Source organism: Panthera pardus, unplaced genomic scaffold, assembly GCF_024362965.1.
Source record: "Panthera pardus isolate Hobbes unplaced genomic scaffold, ASM2436296v1 HiC_scaffold_12, whole genome shotgun sequence".
Classification (NCBI taxonomy): Eukaryota; Metazoa; Chordata; class Mammalia; order Carnivora; family Felidae; genus Panthera; species Panthera pardus.
In genome coordinates this window covers 4764653-4790927 of record NW_026526677.1, presented here as the reverse complement: position 1 = coordinate 4790927, position 26275 = coordinate 4764653, and the positions used below count along the sequence as shown (strand labels likewise).

At 48.5% G+C, this 26275-nt stretch overlaps 1 protein-coding gene across 23 annotated transcripts in view; it reads left to right on the top strand.

The window, feature by feature from the left end:
* PPP6R3 (protein phosphatase 6 regulatory subunit 3) overlaps nt 1–26275 on the top strand; it is a 138156-nt gene that overhangs the window by 75570 nt on the left and 36311 nt on the right. For all 23 annotated transcript variants that reach the window (XM_019415230.2, XM_019415228.2, XM_053899362.1 and 20 more), the window contains 7 exons: nt 733–870; nt 3036–3101; nt 6092–6204; nt 9748–9861; nt 20857–20986; nt 23095–23247; nt 25137–25286. In XM_019415230.2, the coding sequence (XP_019270775.1) occupies nt 733–870; nt 3036–3101; nt 6092–6204; nt 9748–9861; nt 20857–20986; nt 23095–23247; nt 25137–25286 (864 nt within the window). The remainder of the gene's footprint in view (nt 1–732; nt 871–3035; nt 3102–6091; nt 6205–9747; nt 9862–20856; nt 20987–23094; nt 23248–25136; nt 25287–26275) is intronic.

Here is a 26275-nt window from a genome sequence, read left to right as displayed (position 1 = left end):
GGCTGCCACCCTGGCCGTGTTGCTTCTGGGACTTGTGAAGGGACCCCGGGTGGCTCCGGACAGAAGGCGCAGCAGGGTGTGCAGGACAGAACCGGCTCCCTCTTCTGGCACAGAAGAGAGACCCAGGTGGCCTCTGGGTGTTTCCACGTCCCTTCTGTGCAGCCGCCCGTCCCTCCCTCACCCCCTCCCTGTGGGAACCCGGTCAGGTGAACCCAGATGAAACCCAGATGTGATGTTTCTCTAGCAGGTCACTTAGCCACTTAGACTGACGTAGAAATGCTTTTTGCTTTGAATTTTTTTTCTTAACTTGCTGGAGTCTAATTAGGATTTTGGATATTCTGCATTTCCGTGCAAAGTCTAATGGACTTATATTTATGTCCGTAAACTGTTAAATGGTATATTCTCATGCTCATTATTAGGGTATTAAATTCTTTATCCTTATTCTTTGAAAGTTAGTAATGACAGTGAACAGAAAAAGACTCTGTTATGATGTGTTTATATTAAGGAATGCGTGATACTTGGGGAGATTTTTTTCCTAAGGGGTTTGCGTACCGTAACAACCAGCAGCTCTCCGGTTTTATGTCTGATGACTGACTTCATGTCTGCCAGTCCTCGGCGGAAGGTGGTGGTGGGCTTTGAGGGGGCGGGTCCGGGGGTCAGGGCGGGGTAGGACCTAGAGTTGACAGTTCCGCCCGTTTCCATGTCTTTCAGTTTTGGTTTGTTCTCCTCTAGATCGTGGATTTCTTAAAGAAGAAACGTGATTTTGTAGACCTTATTATAAAGCACATAGGAACTTCGGCCATCATGGATTTGTTGCTCAGGCTCCTGACGTGCATCGAGCCTCCGCAGCCTAGGCAGGACGTTCTGAATGTGAGTAGAATCATGACCCCCGCACCGGGGCTGCTGGGAGCTGGGAGCCCGGAGGGATTCCAGGAGGTTGGGAGAGGAGAGCTGTCTGGGAAACCGGGGCAGGGGTGAGGGGCGGGGGGGAGAGGGCAGGGGGAGGAAGGAAGGTTGTTCGGAGGAAGAGATTCAGGTTTTGCAGGATTGGTTTTCCAGGTGTGCGCATCTGTAGGTGCCTGGGATGCTTTGGGAGGGGCTCTCCAGCCTTTGCCGGTCTGTTTCTCGGCGGGAGGGGTCGAGGATGGGTCTTAGAGCTGCCCTGGTGAGAGCGGAAGGTGGGGAGTGAGAAATCTCGTCTGCATACGCTCCGCTCCACGGCGTCACTCTTGAGACCGTGGCCACCCTGCAGGGTCTGGCCGCAAGGACACGTGTGGCTGTTTCCAGGAGGTCCGTCTTCACAAGTAACTTTCTTCTTGTGGGTAGTTAGGAGCGTGGGGTAAGAGGGAGAATGGAGATTGGTTTTCAAAAGCATACATTTTAGAATTCTGGTAGGTGATGATTTTCGGATCCGTGTGCCTCTTGAAGAGCTTTCTTAAGTGGAATTTGGGTGGAATGAGTAACTTAAAGATGAAGTTCCTCACTGGCTCTTATCTTTGCCTGTTCTTCTTGTCTTCTGGCTCCTCCTCTCTCATTCTCTTCACTGCCTTCTTCCAGAACCTTCCCCAGTCCATTCCATCCTTAATACTCCACTTTGAACCTTAGCACTTACTTGTTTCTTTGAAGTCCGTTTTATTGGCAATGCCTTTCTTATTTTACATACGTATGTATATGTGTACGTATGTATGTATTTTGAGAGAGAGCTCACGCGAACGGGGGAAAGGCAGAGGGAGAGGGAGACACAAAATCCGAAGCAGGCTTCAGACTCTGAACTGACAGCACAGAGCCCTTTGCGGGCTCGAACTCACAGACTGTGAGATCATGACCTGAGCTGAAGTCGGACGCGTAACCGACTGAGCCACCCAGGCGCCCCGGAGTATTAAGTGCTTCTTAATGGATGTGGGGCAGGTTAGCTCACAGTCTTCAGTTTCCCTCCTTTTCCCTGGGTGGTCAGGACCCTCCGCCCCGTCCCCTCAGACGTCACCTGGGAGCTCGGCTCTCCGCCCCCCCCCCCGCCCCCCCCGCCCCCCGCCCTGCTGAATCAAAGTCTGTACTTGAGCAAGACACCCAGGAGGGGGATTCACGCCCCGTTTTAAAACTGGTCTTAAAATGTGAAGTGGGACCTCTAGCTGTGTGCCCTCTGGTAGCTTCGTGTGCATTTCCTTTGGGCACCGCCCTCCTTGAGGACCAGACAGCTGGGCCTTCAGCAAAGTGTGTTTGATTTCTTGCCACCCGGTGCCACGCCTCCCCCCTGTCCCCAGTCTCCTTTAACCTTTGGGTTTTGCTCGTTTGGGGGTTGTTTTTGTTTTTGTGTGTCCTTTCGCGGTTGCGAGTGCTTTGTTTGTTACGGTGTTTCTGTCTGCGCAACTAATACTCCACTAGCTGACTTGTGATTTATTCTTCCTCACTCCTTTCCTCTTCCTGTTGGCAGTCCCAGCAGTACCTCACGTGTGGAGGGGAGATTGTTCTGGTCAGGATACCAGCTCTTTACGAACTCGTGATGGGGCAGACAGACTCTCCTGCTGTGGGGTACTGCCCCTGGGCTTCCTGTGGCTGCTTTGGTTTTGAGTCTGAAAGTTCATCATATGTTTTAACCCAGAGGCCTGATACCAAATACTGCTTTCGTCAGTGTTTCTGAAGCTGTCTGAAAGCGAAGATGTACATACTCTTCTAGAAGATGTATAAATTCCACCTCCCCTCAACAATCAGAACACAGACCCTTTTAAACAATCAGAACACAGACCCTTTTAGTGGGTGGTGTCTGAGAATTACTGTGGCCGAGAAGCTGGTGGTAGAATTTCTATGTGTGGGAATTGTAACTTGGGGCATAGTTGGTACTGTTGGCTGCTGTTTAAATAATATATTCACTGGCATTTTCCTTGGGGGACTTTTAATTTCCTGTAGTGTTCAAAGTCCAGAGAAACCTGTAACATTCCACTTAAAATGTGATGGATATTTCCAAGTATGTTAATCTTCATTGGGGCTTGAACAAAAGCCACGCATTGCTATGATTACCTCTACAATGTGTTTTACAGTGGTTAAATGAGGAGCAAATTATCCAGAGACTTGTGGAAATAGTTCATCCATCGCAAGAAGAAGACGTAAGTTCTCTTGTGCGACTGTAAACTTGATGTTCTTGTTTTGTTTTTTAAAAAGCAACCGTGTTTATGTGCACAGAACATAATTGTACGAGACGTGAAGGTAGAGGACAAGTATTGTTAAAGTTGACCGTTTTCTGAACACTGAAGGGTTTAAAAAATACTGCATTTTCCTGTTGCCCAGAACTTTTCCGGAAACGTGGAAGACAGCAGGCCCCGGTTCCAGCACCGTCTCCCGGAGCTGGGGTTTTGTGCTGCGTCTGCTTGCCTTTGCCGCAGACCTCCGTCCACACTCCTTTTTTCTTGCGTGCACATCTTGAGCCCAAATGGTGTGGCCACATCTGCACTTGTTTGTCTCTGTTCTGGCTAAAGCTTTCCGGGCGGCACCTCAGAATCTTCGCCACCACCGAACCCCTAGAGCGTTGGGCTCCTGGCGGTGGCACTTCCTGGCCTGGCTCGCGGCGCTCACGTGAGGGTTTGGCTTTGTCCCGGGTGCTGACGACGGACTTGGCAATAGGATCGAGGCCGCGTTGGAGCCTGAAGACAGAGCTGTGTGCCCAGGGGATGCCCGTGCGGGGTCGGGGAGGGGTCCCCAGGACCAGCCCGTCCGCCTCGGGGAGGGACCCGTCACTCTGCTCCTCTGCCGCTGCTCTGGCTGCCACCTTCAGCAGGGCTGGGCCACGCGGGGTTGCGGGCGTTCAGCCCTTTCTCCCCGCGCACATGGCACTTCTGTGGGGCTCAGTCTACTGTCTGTGAAGGGGCTGCTTTAAAGTAGAGGCGGGGAGGTCGGGGGACCCTCTCTTAGGCCTCTAGGTGGCCACTTAGTTTGAAGAGTGAGCCCCACGAAGGAGTAGCACAAAGCTAGGCGTGTGTCCTCGGAGGACATTTGGCTCACAAAGGTGAATTTTCTATCAAGGTTGAGTTAGCCCCTTTTACTCTGGTGCACTCAAAACCTTTGCTACCTGGAGTTCAGCTGAAACGGGCTTTTCCAAAAAAAAAAAAAAAGTTAATCATTAAAGGTGCTATGCGTTCCCCGTCTTGCCCTCGGGACCGTGCAGCTGGCGCTCCCCTCGGTGTCGTCACTGCCGACGTTCAGAACACAGTCCCGCGCACGCCCGTGCCAGTGCTCGAGTGCAAGAGCCCTGCCCAGCGGGAGCCCACCGTCTGGTTGGGGTGGTAACGCTGGTTGGCGGTTGGACGCTTCCCGAGCACGCTCCCGTGTGACCCAGGTGTGGCCAGTGCGGGCCGAGGAGAGAGGTGACGGGGAGCGCGGCCCGTGCCACTCGGGGGGGAGTATGTGTCCGTGGACGAGGCTTGCCTTTCGCCAGGTTCACGTTCCTGAACGGCAGAGCTTGATTACTCAACGGGAAGTTAGTTATACCTGCCTGCGAGGTTCAGGAGAAACTGATAAAGGAGAAGCCCAGCTCTGCAGCTTTCTTTTATGTTTTTTCAAGGACAAAGCATTTGGGGCATTAACACCTTCTTTACTTGCCTTGCAAGAAAATTAATTTTGCCTCTGGACAGTCCTGTTGATACTTCTGTTTTGTATTACGTGATACATTATATGCTAAAATGGCACTGACCGGTTTGTGTTCGTGAGGGAAATGTCAGGCTCCTAATTCTGGTCAGTGGATTTTGCTGTCCTGCCGCGTGTCGTCATCTGTGCCAGAGGATCGCTGTCGACTGTGCCCGTGTCACGTGCCACAGGACGTGATGCGCGCGGGTGCTGAGACTTCAGACCTTTCCTGGCAGGCCGTTACACCACACACGAGGAGAACATGCAGTATTTCTTACCCATTGGCATATTCCAGGAAGCTTTGTCTTTTTTTTTTTTTTTTTTTTTGTTAACGTCCATTTATTTAAAAAAAATTTTTTTTTTTTTAACGTTTATTTATTTTTGAGACAGAGAGAGACAGAGCATGAACAGGGGAGGGGCAGAGAGAGAGGGAGACACAGAATCCGAAACAGGCTCCAAGCTGTCAGCACAGAGCCCGACGCGGGGCTCGAACTCACAAACTGTGAGATCATGACCTGAGCTGAAGTCGGGCGCTTAACTGACCGAGCCACCCAGGCACCCCACGTCCATTTATTTTTGAGAGAGAGGCAGAGAGTGCTTGCACGCGAGTCGGGGGTGGGGGGAGCGGGGAAAGAGGGAGAGAGAATCCGAAGCAGGCTCCACGGTGTCAGCCCAGGGCCCGACACGGGGCTGGAACTCACCAGTGAGATCATGACCTGAGCTAAAGTCAGACACTTAACTGACTGAGCCACTCAGGAAACCCTGTCTTTATTTTTTAAATCAGTGCCAATTTAAAAGCTAATTTATGAGCTTCTATGCTAATAAGAGTATATACAGTTGACCTTCGAACAACACAGGGGCGAGGGGTGCCAGCCCCCTACGAAGTCGAAAATCCACGTAAAAGTTTGGACTCCACAGACGGTTAACTGCTGATAGCCTGCGATTGACCGTAAGCCTTGCCGATCAGGTCGGCCGTCAGTTAGCACATAGATTGTGGATGTGCTCCGTGCACGTTCTTCTAGTAAAGTAAGCCAGAGGAAAGACAGTGTTGTTAAGAAAGTCCTAAGGAAGAGAAAATGCATACTTACATGAGTATGTACTGTATTAAGAAAATCCGCGTGTAAGTGAACCCGTGCAGTTCAACCCGTGTTGCTGAAAGGTCAGCTGTACATGGGGACGTGTTTTTTTCAAGTTTTCACTTGTCGAAATTCTTCCTTGCCAGAACTTTGATCACGTGTCCCTACACGTGGAAATCTGTATCGTGCAGTGTTGCTACGTGGGGCTCATTAGCCTGGCGGAATAAATTGCTCGTGTCTTTACCCACGTGACTTCTTTTGAGCTTGACTTTCTGTTCACTGCAGCTTATTATGGCCAGTGTTCATTTGTGTTATTTCTTAAGCTTTTTCTTCTCTAATGTTTTATTATAAATTTGACATTTGACGTGTTTGATAGTTAAAATTGTACTTTTTCCCTTTAGCGGCATTCAAATGCTTCACAGTCGCTTTGTGAAATTGTTCGCCTGAGCAGAGACCAGATGTTACAGATCCAGAACAGTTCAGAACCAGATCCCCTGCTTGCCACTCTAGAAAAGTATGTTTCAAAGTCTGTTCTTGTTCTTTGTTCTTATTGATGCCGTTTGACGTGTTACCATTGTGAGTGTTGGTAAGTCTTCCTTATGTGGGAATCGTGTCCCTGCAAAATCCCCTCGGGTGGGTGACAAGGTAGGAGAGCCGGCTTATCTGACCTCAGCTGCTGTGGGGCCCGCTGGAGACCCACAGGGTAAGAAGGTGAATAAATGACATGTGTGTGTGGACTTTCAACTTTCAAGTAGTTGTAAACTAGAATTCCGTAAAGCCATCATAGGAGGGGGTGGCCGCAGTATGACTGTAGTCACTGCCCCACAAGTCTTTGGTGAAGAGTCTCCTACACAAACTGATCTGACCCATTTTAGTCCATGGTTCTTACTAGAAGCTCTTCTTAGTGTTTACTGTATCTTTGCAGCTGACTAGGGGCAACCTGACCAGACCTGATGGAAGGGTCACAAGCCCTATATGTTCTGTGTCTTTGAACCGCTCGTGCCCTTATTTTGAGACCGTGCCTTTGAGCACCGTCTCCTGTTTGGGTGGAAGATAGCTTGAGGATGCTGTGCTGTTCCGAAATGCGCGAACGGCCAACCCGTAGGTATTAGTTTCTGTAGATTCACAAATTTTCTGAAAGAATGCCTACCATCAAGCTTGGGCATACATTCGACCTGCATCCACACGGCCGCAGGCCGTTGGCATAAAGAAGAATCAGGCATTTCCGCCCTTCAGATGAGTAAGTAGGGAGGGTGCACACACCGTTAGCTGTGAGGTACGAGTGGCGGCCTTGCTTCAATGCACCGCCGCTCTTGCTCTCGCTGATGACTTCGCCCGTCCTCTTGCGGTCCTTCCGTACGTTGACGTTCACGTGGCTTCTTTTGGCTTAACCACCTGGAAGGTCCTTTTATTCAAATAAGACATTTGTGTGTATTACTTACCTGGCAAGTGTGAGACGAGCGAGGAACAAATTAGAGACGTCGTAACTTTTTTAGTCTGTCATCGGAGAAGCAGAGTTGTGTTTTCCCAGTGAGTATTGTTGACCAGGAAGGAGTTGACTGATTCTCTGAGGGAGCGAAACAGATTATTGGTTCCTGAGTGATAGGTCATTTTACCCATCCCATTTCCGTTATTCTTGGCTTTATGGCATATGTACTCTTTTTATAAATATAAGACATTCCACATTCAAATACCAGTAATCATAGTATTAGGTTGAACCACGTCAAATTGCCATTTGAGTAGGGTAAAAACATATTGAATACCAACAATCTGTGGTTCATGACAGCAGTTGTCCAACAGAAATAAAAGATGTAATTTTAAATTACCCAGTAGCCACATTCAAGTAAAAGGTGAAATTAATTGTAATAATTATTTAATCTAATTGATACAAAATATTTGAACATCTGCTCATTTAAGAAATTATTGAGGTAGTCTACATTCTTTGCACAAAGTTTTGGAAACCCAGCATATATTTTACACTTAGGACAGATCAATTGAGACTAATTGCAGTTTGAGTACAGTGGCCTCATGTGGTTGACTCTGGCCACCTGGGACAGCAGGTTCGCCTTGAATGTCAGACTGACCAACATTAATCGCGGAGTTTCAGCGCCACCAGAGCCCTCTCAAATGTGGAATCTGACCCATGAAGCCTGTGTATGGACTAGCTCTTAGAGTTCAAGCTGTGTCTTTAGTCCTGGATCAGCTATAAATTGAGTTATACAGGTACATACTCAGAATTGACATCATTAAATATTAGTTGGAATAAATTTCTTCAAATTCGTGGACTTGAGGAGTCAGGAGTCCCATGCTATCACTGAGTTAAATCTTCACTGCACTTAGCAGTGGGGAGACTTACTCTATAACAGCGCCTCCCACACTCTTCTTGAGATGAGAACCAACCCCTTTTAATATCACACATGCTCCCACGTTATGGTGGTTTCTTAGTGTCTGTTGATTAAGAAAATGCACAGTGATCAAAGGCTTCTACAGGCTTGGTAAACTTACTAATCGTAATAGCATTTGTCTATAGTTGATATATTATTAGGTAGTAATGTATAATATCTGTTTATGTTTGATAAATTATGGCGTAATATAGCAATATTATATTTTTTAAGATTTTAACGTTTATTTGTTTTTGAGAGAGAGAGTGAGAGCGAGCGAGCAGGGGAGGGTCAGAGAGAGAGGGAGACACAGAACCCGAAGCAGGCTCCAGGCTCTGAGCCGTCAGCACAGAGCCCGATGCAGGGCTCGAACCCACGAACCGTGAGATCGTGACCTGAATTGAAGTCGGATGCTTAACCCACTGAGCCCTCCCCAGGCGCCCCTGTCTATTGTGGTTTCAAGCTGCTAAGTAAGAACATCACTTGAACGAGAAGGTGGACGTCTATAGTTGGTCGCCGTGTCCATACCCCTCTACCTGGGGTGAGGCTGCTATTTGAAGAATAGACATATTTACTGTGAAAAAGCTGTCTGTTTTCCAGAGCTCAAGCCCAAACCTAGCATTTATTCTCTGGACTGCCATGCATTGAGTAGCGTTTATGGTGCTGTTTTGGACCAGGGTCTCACAAGGGGTTTCAGTGCTGGTCTGGGAGTGCGTGAGAGCTCCTTCCAGCAAGGGGGTCCTCTGAAGTTAGGTACCGGTTGTATTTGCTTCCCCCAAATAAAAGGAGATTCTCCTGCTTGCTGCCCTAGCCTGGAGAGGGCGGCGGTGTTGGGCTGCGGCGGGCACAGCTGTCCTCCGCATGACTGGCGTCTCCGCTGGGTGTGCAGCGGGGGCTCCCCAGCTGTAGGCCCCGTTGTACGGGAGACCCCAGTTCTAATTCACTTGGATTCGGAAATACTGAGATCCTGAGAAACTGAGATTTTTCCTTGAGAACACCCATGTAAGTTTACCTAACAAGTTACCCTTGTGTTTTACATTGATCATGACCTTGAATATGTAATGGGAAGAGCCAGCCCGCAGAGAATACTTTTTGGGCAGTAGTTCAGTCAGATCCATTTCATTGCTGCCGTGTTACTTTGATTTACCAGATTTTAATTAGAGGGTAAAATGCAACAATTGATCTTGTCTTTTACCTGTTTCAGATCTTAGTTAATTATACATCAGTGCCTTTGTGGGAAAACACTTGTGGGTTCTATTTACCTTTTTGAAAAATTACCCTTCTTTTGTGGGGCATAGAGTTCCAAATCTTATTACCACCCACAGCTACCACCGCCACCACCCTGGTCTCAGTGGGAGGTGACCGCCAATCTTGAAGTATTTGTTGGCTCTCGGCAAGATTGGCAAAGGCAAGCAGGGCCCAGGTAATTCTGCTGAGGCGGCGGGGTGGGGCGAGTAGGAAAGTGTATGTGGGAGAGTTGCATTTCTAATAAGCAGGATCACTTGTGTGCTCTAATAAATGTATTAAAAATAAAACGTTAAGTAAAACGGATATGCCCAGGTGGGAGTGAACTCTTGTATGATACTTGCCTTACGGTAGCGTGATTTTTTTTTTTCTCTGACGTTACTGTTAAATGATGTTACGGTTAGCGCTTGACTGTTGATTTGTCTCCCCAGGCAAGAAATTATAGAACAGCTTCTATCAAATATTTTCCACAAGGAGAAAAATGAATCAGCCATCGTCAGTGCAATCCAGATATTGCTGACTTTACTTGAGACACGGCGACCAACGTAAGCTTTCCTTTTGTCTTCCAGCAGTGAGCCATGTTGTCGTGCTTTTAGGTTTCCTAAAAGTGCAAAGTCGTTGGTTGATAAAGTGCAACATCATGCCCTTGAATTGCAGGTGCCGGATCTTTTTCCACCACATAAACTGTAAGTTAGTTTTACGTGAATGTGGTAGGTAGGGATGTGGTTTGGTGAGCGCTGTTTACGGGCAGTGTCTGGGTATTTGTACCACTTACGAAACGTTGCTGTAAGTGCTGTAATAAAAGGCGTCACGGCGGAGAAGCTTCTTTCCTAAATATGAAAATGGAAAAGAGGTGTTCTCCTGGTCGGTGGGCAGCTCTCTCTCCTCCACGCAGCAGTTCAGGGACTTTCTGTCTTGTGATTCTTTCCTCCTCGTGCTAGCTTGAGGCTTCACATTGAGCCTTTGGGGGTTTCACATGTGAGGCCACTGCAGTTGACGAGGCTGTTTTAAAATGGATGGGCAGGTGGCTTGAGGCCTTTACGGCAAAATTTGAGCAAAGTGACAACCAGAAATGTGGTGTGCTTCCCCCAAGTGTGTGTCCCGGGCCAGCCATTTGTGTTCGTCGTGTCATTCTTCACAGTTTATGTCCACTGCTGGCTAATTCGCTTAGTGATCATCAGCGTTTTCTGATGGTTCCCTGGAGCGTGAGAAGAGGTACGTACCCGTAAGCATTGCAGGAATATGTGGGTTAGAGATTAGGGTTGGTGTTTTCTCACTCGCTGTTAGATTTATCCGGCAAACCAGAGGGCATGAAGAGGACAGAAAAGGGCTGCCGTCAGCAGATGAAAATCTCGGCCGTCCAGGGTTTCTGGATGTGTCATCGTTAGAAACATTTGGTTTCTAGCAAAGTAGTAAGGACGGCCATTCTGCTTCCCAGATACCTGATCTCTTGTCCAGGTCTGTTGAGTTCTTGGTTAGCGGCCGGGGAAGGGCAGTCTGGCAACCCTGCTTCGGATGCCTTGTAATCTGGAGATTGCGTCTGCAGCCTTGACCGTGTCTGCTGTAAATTCTGTTTCAAGTCACGTAACCGGCGACTTTTAAGGTGTCGGTCAAGTGGCGCGGGACTGTCATCCTGCTGGTCCTGCCTCACGGTGGTGGCACCGTCTCTGAAAATGGTCTGGAAGCACCTGAAGCGGTGTTGGTGGCTTAGGCCAGCTGCCCTGCCTCGAGAAGGCTACTTCTGAGAACAAGGATGCATCTCTGTGTATAGAAGAGAAGAACCACACCGCTGTGCAGCCTAAAGCAGACAGAGGAGATGCACCAGTAAGAGGAGGAAAGTTCTGACCAGAAGCAACTTGTCTTCAAATCAGAAAGGTTTATCAAATACTAAACAAGATTAAATATTAGCGGGGGAGGGCTCAGATTCTAGCCTTTTCCTGATGAGCTTTCTGAATCCCAAGAAGAAAGGATAAATCCTGAAGGTATCTGGCTAAGAAGTCGTGGGTCAACTACAAAGTGAGTCGGACTGCCAGGCCTGTTCTCTGTGCATGTGAATAGATCTTCCGTGGGTATTGTAACTGGATACTGGAAAGCAGGGCAGGACTGCGACCCTGACGCGCCGTTGCTGGTGTGGGGGGGCGGGAGAGCCATTTTAAAACCTCTGTGACCTCAGTGTGCCCATCTGGTTTCTGTTCAGGGGGTACATTTTGTGAAGATTGTACTTTGCCGAAACCAACGGAAAATAAGTTAGAATAAAGAACTCGAAGGGATAATATTGGTAAAATTGATGATAAATGAAACGGATGGGGGGCGGGGTGAGCATTATTAACATGAACGTGAAGGTTAACTTTTAAGAAAGAATCATTGAATAAGTCACGTGTTGGGGAAAACAGTTGAATTTTAGATTATTTTAATAACACTTTAAGACATGAGATGGGGTAAGTTAGTATGTATGTCGGTTCTTGTCTTACACCAAGGAACTGAGGTGCACTCACAGTTTTTCTCATCTGGATAAATTATAGTTCAGATACATTTTCCATAAATGTAGAGTAGTAGGCTGTGACACTCCCGAAGCTCCCTAGGGGGCAAGGAGACAGCTGTAGGCACAGGGTAATTTGCATACACCTGCAGGCCCTTCCCCGGGGAGCTGCGGTGGCGGTGGCAGGCAGAGCGGGGCAGACGAGAGAACACTCCGCTTTGCCCCAGGCGCGAGGAACCAGAGCAGCGGCCTTTGGGCAGAATGCACGATCCCCCTCCGTGATCCTCCTCTACCCTCTCTCCTGCTGAGCGAAGCTCTTTGGCTACTAAGGACACGCTCTAGCCCCAGAGACACAGCTGGAGACCATTGGCAGTAGGCAGAAGGAACCGCAAAAAACCCTCTAGCCCACAGGACAGGCAGGGACACATTATGGGCCCCGACCATCAGAGGTCCCCTCGCACTGAAGCGAGGTCAGTGAGACCTAAGGACCTGTCAGCTGCCTGAGACAGGCTAAACCAAAACAACATTTGCCCCATCGGCAGTCCCGGTCCACTGAGCTGATGGGGCAGGAGAGGCCGGTGTGGAAGGAGACCCTGCGGGCACAGGAGCAAGCTTAAAGGGTAGAACCTTCAAAGACTGAGCTAAAGAGTGATGGGGAGAAGACCTTGGCAAACCAGCCCTAACTGTAAACACAAAGTGAGGGGACACACGCCTGAAGTCTGGAGCGGGCTGAGGTCACGGCAGCAGCAGAACCGAGACCTAGGCCAGCCGCTGACTGGAGGGGGAGGTGAACCCCGCCTTGAGGGCCTAGAGAGAAAGGGGCGTGTGTTCTAGAAACAAATAGTGCTTACTGCCCTACGCGACTTGCCCACCTTTCCACGAAAAATTGTAAGACAAGCAAGATTAAAAAACCCCGAAAACTCAAGAGCAGGAGTAGTCAACAGACCGAGATTTAAAAATGCTGGAACTGTCTGCCAGGGAATTGAAAATAACTCTGATTAGTATGCCAACGGCCTGTGGGGAAGATGGACACGCGCAAGCAGGTGAGGGGACTTTAGCGGAGATAGAACATCACGCGGACAGTGCTGGAGCTGAGGCCCGCAGCAGAAACGAAGGATGCCTCGGGGCTTACTGGTGAAGTTGGCCGCAGTCAAAGAAGGAATCTCTAGGACATTAGAAATTACCCACACCGACCGTGAAGAGGTGAACCAGAAAGACTTGCTTTGTGAGCCGCAAGGGCCTAGGAGTGACCCGCCGCTGGGAGCTGGGAACGAGGACCGGTGGCCAGATCTCGGTCCCTCCCACCAGTCTCCAGGGAAAGGAACCGGGGCTCCTGGGAGAAGTGGCTGGTCCTACAGGTAGGGCAGGAGGAGTCTGGAGCATCGTGTCAGATAAAAATTAGGAAGTACAGAAGACCCTGCAGAACCCCACGGTGTAAGTGGCCGGGGTTAGGTCAGAAGAGCACGGGGGCCAACTGAAACCCGGAGCTTTCATTGGCCAAAGCCGATTGGCCCAGTCAACACCCCCCACGACAGCACGACGCGTTGTCTTCTAACCCAGAGGATGATGTTTTGGTTAGTTCATACTGATACCAATAAACAGAAGAGCAGAGACGCATCTCCCCTGCGGAAGAGTTGCGCGGAGCTCGTGTGGATACACCCCCCTCGAGGAGGAAGAACAAGACTGCCCACTCTCGTGTGTAGACCGCGCACCATGGCTTCCCTCCAGAGAGTTCTGTGTGGAAAGATAATAAAAAGAGCAACCTGACAGTGACTCTGGCCAACACTTCCTGGGCCAGATAATCGGAGTGGCAGCCAGTGATAAGTTGTGTTGACAGTCTGTGCTCTTGCGGTGTCGCGGAAGTGACATTTTCCCCGTGCGGGCTTCCTCTCAGAGGCCCCGCGGTCACGAGGAGAACGTGAGACAGATTCCAGTGAAGGGACTGCAGAATACCTACCCAGTGAGGTCCGAGTAACCGTCCCAGCCAAGAGGAGCCTGAGGAGACGGGACAAGTAAATGAGGTGTGGTGTCTTGGACGGGATTCTTAAATGAAGGAAGGACGAAATCTGAATAAAGTATGGATGTTGTGTGTCCACGCTGATGTATTAATTGTGACAGATGTGTTAATGTTGTAAGATCCTAATAACGGGACACTGGGTTTGGGTTGTGTGGGGACGGTCTGTGTTACCTTGGCAGTTTTTCTGTAAATGTGAAACAGTTCTAAAAGAAAGTGACACAGCATTCAGACAGAAACCCAGTGACGACACGGAAGACTGGAAGAGCAGTAGCAGCCCGCGTGACCCAGGTGACACTTGCAGAGCCTTCCCCCGGCCACGTCAGGGCGCGGTCTTCCAAGTGCACACGGAACTTTTATCAGGATAGACCAGACGCTCAGCGCAAAACCGTAACAAATTAAAATGATCTAATTATACATAGTATTTATTCCAACCATAATGGGTTTAAGATTGCTGGAACATCCCCAAATATTTGGAAATGAAGCAAGACCCTTCCTCCCTTCCTTCCTTCCTTCCTTCCTTCCTTCCTTCCTTCCTTCCTTCCTTTCCTTCCTTCCTTTCCTTCCTTCCTTCCTTCCTTCCTCCCTTCCCTTCCCTTCCCTTCCCTTCCCTTCCTTCCTTTCCTTCCTTTCCTTCCTTTCCTTCCTTTCCTTCCTTCCTTTCCTTCCTTTTCTTCCTTCCTTCCTTCCTTTCCTTCCTTTCCTTCCTTCCTCCCTTCCCTTCCCTTCCCTTCCCTTCCCTTCCCTTCCCTTCCCTTCCCTTTCCTTCCTTTCCTTCCTTTCCTTCCTTTCCTTCCTTCCTTTCCTTCCTTTTCTTCCTTCCTTCCTTCCTTCCTTCCTTCCTTCCCTTCCCTTCCCTTCCCTTCCCTTCCCTTCCCTTCCTTCTTTCCTTCCTCTTCCTTCCTTCCTTTCCTTCCTTTCCTTCCTTTCCTTCCTTTCCTTCCTTCCTTCCTCCCTTCCTCCCTTCCTCCCTTCCTCCTTCCTCCCTTCCTCCTTCCTCCCTTCCTCCCTTCCCTTCCTTCCTTCCTTTCCTTCCTTCCTCTTTCCTTCCTTCCTTTCCTTCCTTTCCTTCCTTCCTTCCTTCCTTCCTTCCTTCCTTCCTTCCTTCCTTTCCTCCCCTTCCCTTCCTTCCCCTTCCCCTCCCCCTTCCCCTTCCTTCCTTCCTTCCTTCCTTCCTTCCTTCCTTCCTTCCTTCCCTCCCTCCCCTCCCTACCCTCCCTCCCTCCTTCCCTCCTTCCCCCCTTCCCCCTTCCCCCCTTCCCCCCTTCCCTTCCCTTTCCTTCCTTCCTTCTTTCCTTCCTTCCTTCCTTCCCTTCCCTTCCCTTCCCTTCCCTTCCCTTCCCTTCCCTTCCCCCTTCCCCTTCCCCTTCCCTTTCCTTCCTTCCTTCCTTCCTTCCTCCCTTCCTTTCCTTCCTTTCCTTTCCTTTCCTTTCCTTTCCTTCCCTCCCTTCCCTTCCTCCCTTCCCTTCCCTTCCCTTCCTTCCTTTCCTTTCCTTTCCTTCCTTTCCCTTTCCTTTCCTTTCCTTTCCTTTCCTTTCTTTCTTCCCTTCCCTTCCTTCCTTCCCTTCCCTTCCCTTCCCTTCCCTTCCCTTCCCCTTCCCCTTCCCCTTCCCCTTCCCTTCCTCCCTTCCCTTCCCCTTCCCTTCCCTTCCCCTTCCCCCTTCCTCCCTTCCTCCCTCCCTCCCTTCCTTTCCTTCCTTCCTTCCCTTCCTTCCCTTCCCTTCCCTTCCCTTCCCTTTCCTTCCTTCCTTCCTTCCTTCTTCCTTCCTTCCTTCCTTCCTTCCTTCCTTCCTTCCTTTCCCTCCTCCCCCTCCCTCCCCCTTTTTTCTTAGGGAGAGAGCATTCGCATGTGCACTAGCCAGGGAAGGGCAGAGAAGGAGGGAGGGAGAGAGAATCTCAGGCAGACTCTACACTCCTTGCAGAGCCCAACATGGGGCTTGATCCCACAACCCCAGGATCATGACATTTTTAAAGCCAAAGAACCCGTACCCCCAGAACAACATACACCCAAACAAACGAACTCCCCCCATTACATCAACAAAGACAAAAAAAAGACAAAGTTTTGTGCCAGTGATCTACTACCTTAAGAAACTAGTAAAAGAAGGGGGCCCCTGGGTGGCTCAGTCGGTTGAGCATCTGACTTCGGCTCAGGTCATGGTCTCCACGGTTTGTGGGTTCGAGCCTCGTGTCGGGCTCTGTGCTGACAGCCTGGAGCCTGCTTCAGTTCTGTGTCCGCCCCCTGCCCCCCCCCCCAGCTCTCTCTCTCTCTCTTTCTCTCTCTCTCTCTCTCTCTCTCTCTCTCTCTCTCTCTCTTTTTTCTCTCATTTTAAGTAAATGTTTAAAAAAAGAAAAACTAGTAAAGGAAGAGCAAATGAAACCCAGAGCAAGCAGGAAGGAAATAATAAAAATGAGAGCAGAAATCAAAGAGATTGAGAAGAGAGAAATAATACAAAGAATCAGTGAAACTTAAAAGCTCTTTCTTTAAAAAGATTGATGAAATGAATACTTCTATGGTCAGATTAAGAAAATGTAGAAAAGATACATATTCTAAATCACAGGAATAAAAGAGGGGACATAACTGCATTCCCTACAGGCATTAGAAGAGTAATAGAACACGGTAAATGCTCGGCAAACAGTTCCAACAGTTTAAAGGCTGTGGACAGCTCTTAAGGAAGTACCACCAAAGCTCACTCCAGAAAGTAATAGCTAGCATAATGATCTTAGATCTTTTGAAGAAGTTGAATTCATATTGAAGAAAAGCTTCCAGCAAAGAAAATTCCCGGCCCAGATCCGCTTCACTGCTGAATTCTACCAAAGATCTAAGGACTCTACAAAAATACAGGGGAAAGGACATTTTCCAGCTCATTTTATGAGGCCATCCTGACTTTGAAACTAGACAAAAAGAAAAACTAACAAGATTCCACAAGAACTTAGATGTAGAGTTCCTTAAGAAAATATTAGCAAATTAAATACAGCAATATATTAAAAAGATAACATGTCATAACCAACCACGGTTATCTTGGGAATACAAGGCTCATTCATCCTTCAGAAATCAATCAGTGTGGGGTGCTTGGGGGGCTCAGTCAGTTGAGCATCCAACTCTTGATTTCGGCTCAGGTCATGATCCCAGGGTCATGGGATTGAGCCCCACGTTGGACTCTGTGCCGAATGTGAAGCCTGCTTGAGGTACTATATTCTCCTCCCCTCCCCTCCATTCATGCACTCTCTCTCTCGCAAAGTGTGTGTGTGTGTGTGTGTGTGTGTGTGTGTGTGTGTATACACACACATACATATATATAATCGGTGATAATGACCAGATGCAGACAAAATGGTAGAGCGATAGGGACTCTTATTTGTGGCTGGTGGGAACACAAAATGATACAGCCACTGCAGAAGACAGTTTGACAGTTTCTTACGAAACTAAATATAATCCAGCAATTACGGTATTTACCCAAAGGACTTGAAAACTGATGTTCACATACAGACCTGCACACGGATGTTTATGGCAGCTTTATCCACACTTGTCAAAACTTGGAAGCAACCAAGATGTCCTTCAGTAGACGAGCGGATAAATAAACGGCGGTATAACCAAACAGATATTACCCAGTGCTAAAAAGAATGAGCTGTCGAGCCTCGAAAAGACATGAAAGAACCTTAAATGTTCCTAAGTGAAGGGAGCCAAGGCAAAGTCTACATACCGTATGATTCCAGCTGTATGACATTCGGGAAAAGGCAGAGCTGTGGAGACAACAGATCAGGGGTTGGCGGTGGGGAGATGGATGGGTGGGTAGAGCGCGGGGGACTCTCGGAGCAGTGAAAATGCTGTGATGCCATCATGATGGATATGTGTCATTATGTATTTATGTAAATCCCTGGAATGCACAACACCAAGAATGAACTGTGATGGTAAACTCTAGACCTGCGGTGATCATGTTGTGTCAGTGTAGGTTCGTTGATCGAAATGGATATACCGCTCTGGGGGTAGGGATGCTGATAATGGGGGAGGCTTCACATAAGGGGGTAGAGGGCACATGGGCTGTCCCTGTACTTTCCCCTCCACTTTGCTGTGAACTTAAAACTGTAAGAATAAAGTCTTAATGAAAAATCAAACAGGGATACTAACAGATAAAAGAAGAAAAACCATGTAGTCATCTCAATAAATTCCTTTATGATAAAAAACTCTCGATAAATTAGTAATAGAAAGGACCTTGGAAACTGACAAGGCCCCTTAAAACAACATCTGTAGCTGATACCATTCTTAATGGTCAGAGACTGAAATGATAAGCCCCTGAAATCAAGGAACGTGGCAAGGATATTCATTACCAGTCGTATTCAGCCTCCTGAGTCCCAGCCAGTGTAGTAAGGCAGGAAAGAAAGAAATGGCATCCAGCTTGGAAGGGAAGGTATACACTGAATCAGTGTGCAGATGTCAGGATTGTCTTCACAGAGAATACGAAAGAGTACAAGAAAAAACAGAAACAACAAAACAAACCCCGAAACTGCCCCTCCTAGGACTAACAAATAAATTTAGTATAATTGCAAGACATCATCAGGTCAGTATTCAAAATTAGTTGGATTTCTTTCTCATAGCAACAGACAACTGGAATTTGGAATTTTTATGAAATAGTTACATAGAAAAAAGAAAGTACTTAAATGTATATCTGTTTATAAAGTGTGTGTCAGATTTAATGCTGAAAACCATTCCATATTGATGAAATCAAAGACAATCTAAATGGAAAGAGATACTGTGTTCATGGATTAGAAAGCTCAGTATTGTTGAGATGTCAGCTCTCCCCAACCTGATCTGATCTGGCGTGTCCATGTTAGTTCCAATCAAAATCCAAGCAGGAGTGTTTGTAGAAATCGACAAGTGACCTCAGGGTTGTGAGTTGGAGCCCCGTGTCGGGCTCCACGCTGGGTGTAGAGCCTACTTAGAAAATAAAAAGACAGGCCACACACTGTCAAAGAATGTTTACAAATCGTGTGTCTGAGCAAGAACTGTATCTAGCTGTATAAAGAATATTCAAAACTTCAGTAATAAGAAAAACAGTCCAGTTTCTTAAGATCAAAAGATTTGAGCAGACAATGAATAAAATATATTGTGTAGCAAATAAATATAAAAATGCCCATCATTTGTCATGACTGAAACTCAACACCACGTTGAAATACCATTACGTACCTTTTGAACAAATTGTATCTGTTTCCTGTGTCTGCTGTAACACACTGTTGTAACAAAGCCACAAACGGGCTTAAAACAGCAGACACCACTGCGTCCCAGTGAATGCCGGAAGCCCAAGTTCAGGGTGTCAGCAGTGCCGCACTGCATCCAGGGACACTAGCCGAGACTCCTCCTTAGCCTCTTCCACCTTCCGGTGGCTGTTGGCATCTTTGGGCTTGTGGTCACCTGCCTCCTTCAGCTTCACATCCCCTTCTCTGTGTGCCATTGTGTCTCTTTAAAAAAATGTTTGTTTAAACATTCGTTTATTTTTTTTGAGAGACAGAGACAGGACGTGAGCAGGGGAGGGGCAGGGAGAGAGGGAGACAGATCTCGAAGCAGGCTCCAGGCTCCGAGCTGTCAGGCCAGGGTCCAACGCGGGGCCCGAACTCATAAGCCGCGAGATCATGACCTGAGCCGAAGTCGGATGCTCAACTGACCGAGCCACCCAGGTGCCCCATTGTGTCCTTTATAAAGACACCTGGAATGTCATTTAGGGGCTATCCAGATAATCTAATCTCCTCTCAGGATCCTTAATTGATTACATTCAAATAAGGTAACATTCACAGGCCCTGGGGAATAGGGTGTAGACCTATCTTTTGGGAGGCCACCTTTCAGCCTCCTACACAGCTAAGCCAGACCACAAAATAGACAGTACTCCATGCTTGCGACAGTGGAGAGCCACCTGGAGGGCTCACAAGTTACTCTTGGGAATGCAAAGTCAGACGACCGGTTTCTGAAAACGTTTGGCGGTTTTTCCAGAGTTAAACAGACATTTGTTGTACCATCCAGCAATGTCTTAGATGTTTACCCAAGTAAAATGAAAACTGTGCGACACAAAATTGTGAGGGTTTGTGTCACCTTTATTCATAATCACACAAGACCGTAAACAACCCAAAGTGTCCTCAGACTGGAAAACGGCTAAATGCCGTTACAGCAGCTCTGAGTTAGAAATCGCGTACGTGTGTGGAAGGCTTTCCGATGACAGCGAGGCTGCTCTCCGGGTGCTGGCCGTGTGCCAGGCGGCATCCTCGGTCCTCTGCGCGAGCGTGACCCTCACGGCAGGCCTGCGGGAGACACTGCAGAGGCTCCCAGTGTCCACAGTAGCACCCACAACCGGGGAGTGAAAAACCAGGGCTGGGGCTCGGCAGCTGCGTGGTCAGCCGCCAGTTCGCACTGATGTCCAGCTGACGTCACGCTACTGACACACCGCTTCCAGGTCTGTCTTGTCATTTGAAATTCATGCCCACGTTTTTAGGCCCTTCCCCTCCTGATGTCCTTGGGGACCCCTTTTCCCATGTGATCACTAACACCGATTGAGATTCGGATGGCTCATTCTACTCGTTGGTTAGCCTCTCCTGTAACGAGTATAGTTTGAGCTTCACGTACACGAGTAACTTAGGCTTTGTAAGTCGGAAACAATGTTGGCTACCTAAGAAAAACTAATGGGACCGACGCAGGCCTAGTGATTAGCACTATCCCAAAATGGCACACGGTGTGGTATCCCCTGTAATTCAGGGACCTGATCTCCTTTTGTTTCCCAGATTTCCTGGTAGAGACCTGCTATTAGGATTAGAGGTATACGGAGCTGGAAGGTGTGGGGGAGTGGGAGGAAATCGCATGTGATTTCTCTCCTGACAACTGTAGGCCATTGGCTTTCCGATCATGTTGCTGTCCCCGGAGAGGTTTTATTACACCTTCTTCCCATCCTTCCAGAAATGTTGATATGATCATATTTGTATAGCTATTCTGTATCTACCTACATACTGATAGGGAGCACCTTAATTGATTTGTTTTGAAATTATAACAAAATTACCTTGCTTTGTTTCAAGATTTGAAGGCCATATAGAGATCTGCCCACCAGGCATGAGTCATTCAGCTTGTTCGGTCAACAAGAGTGTTCTAGAAGCTATCCGAGGAAGACTTGGATCTTTTCATGAACTCCTGCTTGAGCCACCCAAGGTAGGGCAGCTATCTTCATCACGGCTGGCCGGGTCAGTGACTTGGTTTAAATAGTGCTTAGAAAGCATATGAACCTTGTGGGAAATGGAACCGGCTGTGACCAGCACACAAGCTAGCCCTTCCGATCGTCTGTGCTGCTGTTAAGCGAGGTTTTAGTTTTAAGCGAGTTACAGCTTTTATCTATATATATGTAGTGTCTACACTGGTGGATGGGGTAGAATTAAAATGAAGCAGAGTATCTACTTAGGATACTCAGCTTTTTGTGCTTTTTTTCTATAAATTCTGGAGGCTTTTATGCCAATCAAACAGTCCTTGTGGCCTGTCATTTTCCCAGCTTTGAGGTTAAGTTCATCTTTTAGGAACTGATCTTTGAGGTTGAATTGCCTTAATCCGAGTTGGAGTGGCGTATCGGTCTGATGGGTAGATGTGTTATTTAAGGAGTGCTCGGCACAGCGTGACTCAGCTCGTTTTTCCGCTGGGGGCCTCCGCGTGCTAAGCCAGCAGGGACTTCACTCAGGCAGTCCGCTGAGAGCACGAGTCGCCCACCCCGAGGCCCGGTAGAGGAGAGCCGTCTGTGGGCCTCGAGTGCTGTTCTCCCGCAGCAGAGATTTAAGTGAGGGTAAGAGGCTCTTCCTTTGGGAATCTCTGTGGGAGAGTCCGGTCCGGGAGGTCCCCTGCCCACCCCAGTGCTTCCGCTTTCCTTTTTCCTTCTGCCCTGTGTCATCGCACCCAGTGGCCTAGCCGTCATGCGTGTGTTGTGGCATCTACCGTGCCAGGCCCTGGGAATCTGAAGGCACTACTTTCTCCCTTCTGCATTAGGTGCTTTCTGTGTATCTCGGCGTTTTGTGGAGGGGAACGCGATTATTTACGTCCACGACGCAGGGAGTCTAGTTCAGCTTCCAGACGGTCTCTTCAGACGGCTGACGCCACCGCTTAGCAGGCAGGGTCCCTGCCCGTGTCGTGTCTTACGCGTCCGGCCAGCGCTGGGTGCGGGCCAGAGTGCTCGGCGTTCACCCTCGGGGAAAGCGCCTGTGCCCCCGTTTAACCATTCCGGCCAGCAGCGTCCCTCGTGGCACACGTAGGGAAGAAACAGGGTCAGGAAAGAAAAAGAAGGGATTGATTTAGTAGGAGAAGCAGAGAGAATATTCCAGGTGGGAATGGGAGGTGGGGGAAGGAGGACGTATGAGGAAGTTCCCCACCCGCGTCTTCGCTGGCCTGCCTGTCTCCTCTCTGCATGGACAGGAAGGCAGCGTGTCATGTGGACTCCCACACTCTGCTTCTTGGCCCTGGTGCAGAAGCAAGGCGGTCTCCCGTTTGGACTTCCGCTCCGTCACTGCTAGGAGTCCGGGAGGTCAGTTTGTACGTGGTTTCACTAGAGGATGCGGCGTGAGTTAGACCCTTGAAGGTTTTAACGTGTCGTTACTTAGAGCTACCTCAGCTGGAGGAAGAGGCTGAAGCTTCTAGTTCCCCGCAGCCTTGAGAGGAGCAGGGGGGTGTGAGGCGCGGCGCGGGACGTGGGGAAAGGGCGGCCTCACTGCCGGCTGAGGATTCGCCACCCTTTCCTGTGGGATTCGTGAAAGTCCCAAGTGTCCTGTGTCTGTCTCTCGTGATTCAAAGTGTAGAGACTCCCTTTTATGGGCAGGTACAGGTTCGAAGTTGATCCTCTTTCAAGGTTGTGACCCAGAGACAGCTTTGAGCTTGCCTCGTTCTCGGATTTTGCAAAGACTGGGGACTGTGTTCCAAAACCACCTGTAACGTGTCTTAGTTTCGAGATTTCCGGCCAGGTTTGGAATACCTCACCTTTTTCCCCCTGAGCGTAGCCGTCTGCGATCTTCCTGCGGCACTTTGGGTTGTCGAAGCAGGGGGATACTCAATTTCTTAAAAAGTGTACGGTCCAGGGAAATGACTTGACTTCCCCCCCCCCCCCCTTGGTCATTTCATCGTATCTTCAAGATGGCAAAAGCGGCTTTGGATTTTCCGTCAGATGGAGGGTTCGGGCCCCAGTGTTTGCAGGGGGAGTTTACGTGGCGTGCACATTCGCCCATACCCCTCCACCCTTTTGCTTGTTTACTGAGCTGGATTTAATTGGAAAGCTTTTTCCTCCTCAGAAAAGCGTGATGAAAACCACGTGGGGTGTGCTGGACCCTCCCGTGGGCAACACCCGACTGAATGTGATCAGGTTGATATCCAGCCTCCTGCAGACAAACACCAGCAGTATCAATGGGGACCTTATGGAGCTGAATAGCGTCGGGGTCATATTGGTAAGATTTCCCCCAAAAGGTCATTTACTTTGCCCTTGATGTTCTGTAGACCTACAACTCGCACAAGTGAAAAACCTCACGCATTTACAGTCTGTCGGTGACTTCCTGGTTCTGAGCACAAATGGTCTCTTATGCAGTTTTTGCCTTGAGTTTATCGTCAGTTTTTAAGTTTTCAGTATTTATTATTGCTGCGTGTAAAGAAGTATATTAGAGATTTCATAGATGATTAAGACCCACTTTCCCTCCAGAATCTCAGTCTGGCACAGGTGGTCGAGCAGTCCTGTCCCTCCGGGGAGCTGTTAGCTAGAAATGACTGCTGGTTACAGCACCGTGTTCCGCTTGTAATTAGCAAAGGGACAAGTGTTTATCTTCTCTCCCCTGACAGATATGTGGTCTTTTAAGTTGAGTCCAGATTCTTCCCTGATACAACTATAGTCTGTGGTTGGTGGAAGGGGAAAGGGAGAGCCCAGGAATCATCTGGACTCCCTTGACCCTCAGGTTCCCCAGTTCCAAGGTTTGTGCTTAGAATCCCCAGGCCCAGCTCTGGTGCCCCTGCCTGCTCTGTCTGTCCTGCCACCCCAGGGCATGGAAGGCACGGGGTTAACACTTAGCGGGTTTCATGAGCCGTCTGGCCTTGCCATACACAAGGGGAAGTTTGGGCTCTTTGCACACTCTTTGCACTTCCTTCCATTTCTCATGTGATGCTGGGTGTAAACGCCTGTGCGAGAGAGAGGGTCTGTTTTTCACATCTTGCCCAGAGACGGGACACATTCTATGGCTAATAGGTGGTGGAACCAAGATTTGAATTCACATCCAGTTTCAAACCGACGTGGGCTTTATCAGCCACACTGTTACGCCACCTGGTGTCACTAAGATATTTTTAGCTGTGTTTCAGCTTTGGGTTAAATGACGACAGCATAGGAATACAGGGCAGAAACATGTTGGAGTGAGATAAAACGTTACAGAACTACAGTCTCTTTGGTGAAATAACAACCATTCTGTCTGGGGACAGTTTTTGCCCTACCCTCTGGCTGGTGGATAAATTATAGCCACATAACTTTCTACTCCTGTCCCTGAAGTCGTCAGTTACTAGCCTCTGATCTTACTGATAGTAAGTACCCAACTGCTTTTGAAGGACAGCAAATTTGATGAAACTCCTAAATGGGTCATTAATCGTTACCTGGTTTTGAGTTGAGGTAACCAGACTCGAAGCATGTCCTGAATATATGTATACACGATGCATTTTGTGTTTGTAGGAATTGTCTTTCCTTTTTGTGATCCTATCAACTTTTCGAGCAATCTGGGAAACCCATGTGCTTTCTGGAGGTCCACACGTCACTGCTTCCCAGACCTCTCTTGTTTTACTCCATTCGCTAATAGTTCCATGAGTTTCAAATGCCTGAGTGCTTATTCTTTGTTAAGGTGTGAGCACCCTGAGATTGGAGACCATCTTTTTGTCTGTCCCTGTCTCCTGTATGGCCTCTAGCACTGTGCCCTGCACAAAAGCCATCAGTACAGGTTTGTTGACTCAAAATAAAATTCTTAAACATTTCTTTAAAAATTAGTGGACGCTTACTGAACTTAATGCCTGTGTTAGTTGCCTTGAAAATGTAAAAAGATTTTCTCTTTCAGAAGCTTACTGTTGTTTTCTACTAGATTCCATGCAATTGCTGGCATGTTGAATGAGCAGGTATCATGCTCTTCAGTCTCCGTAGTGGCATTTCAAGCCCCCGTTAAAGTAAACTTGTTTTCCTTTTAAATAGTCCTGTTGAACTAAGAACATATCATTTCCACTTTATTAAATCACTCTTTGGGAAGTGTGTTAGAGTAGTGGCTTTCACCATTGAGGCGGCCGAATAAAAGCAAGCGTGGCTTTTTCTTTTTTGTAGGACATGTTCTTCAAATATACATGGAATAACTTTTTACATACACAAGTGGAGATTTGTATTGCACTGATTCTTGCAAGTCCTTTTGAAAATACAGAGAATAACACCATTACCGACCAAGACTCCGCCGGTGACAATTTGTTACTGAAACACGTAAGCTTACTGGTGTTTCTTTTCTGCTGCTCCTGATAAGTGTGAAGTGGGTCAGTCGAAGGGCAGGGAGGTAATTTCAGAGTCCAGATGGTTAACTCTCTTGTTTTAAAGTCTGCAGAAAGCGTTTAGCCAGTTGTTTGGCTTACCAGTTTTAAATTTTTTAAGTGTGCTTACTTGTTTTGAGAGAGTGTGCAAGCAGGGAAGGGGCAGAGAGAATGGGGAGGGAGAGAATCCCAAGCAGGCTCTATGCTGCCAACGCCGAGCCTGACTCGGGGCTCAATCTCTTGAACCGTGAGATCATGACCTGAGCCAAAATCAGGAGTCGACGGACTGAGCCACACAGGCACCCCGGCTTGCCAGTTTTAATTTGTAGGCTAAATACACGAGTGAAGGTTGGCAGGAGTGGGCTGCGTGCAGTAACGAGCGAAACGTTTCTGTGGCCCTGTTTCCTTCGTTAACTACGAGGTGATTTTACTAAGTCAGTCTTCAGATTTCTTCTTGCTCTGAAGTTCCGTGGTTGTGCGGAGTTTTCTAGCTCACGCTGGGTTACTCGCAAACCGGGGACTTGGGAGAAGCTGGCTCAACCAAGTCGAAGGGAAAGGCCGTGACCTTGGGTGCAACTGCGTCGCGCATCCCGACAGCGATGGCAGCGGGTGCGGAAGCGAGCGTGGCCCGGGCTTCGAAAGCACAGGGATTGCTGCGGATTCTGAGAGATTTTTGCCAGGGTGTAATCTTCCTTATTCTTTTGAATTTATTAGCCAGTTTTCATGGCTCGTGAAACCTGGCTTTGCTTTAGGTCAGCTGCTCAGTGGAGCGGCACCCGCAGTGCCGCTGTTCCCCAGCAGCTACGGTGCTGGAGGCGTGGCTCCCGTCCCGATCCCCGTAGCGTTTGTTCTGAGGGCCTTGCGTGAATCTGTTCCCACGTTGCAGATGAGTTAGCCGGTAATTCACAGCTTGCTGGGTGATAACATGTCACTGTTCTATTTGAG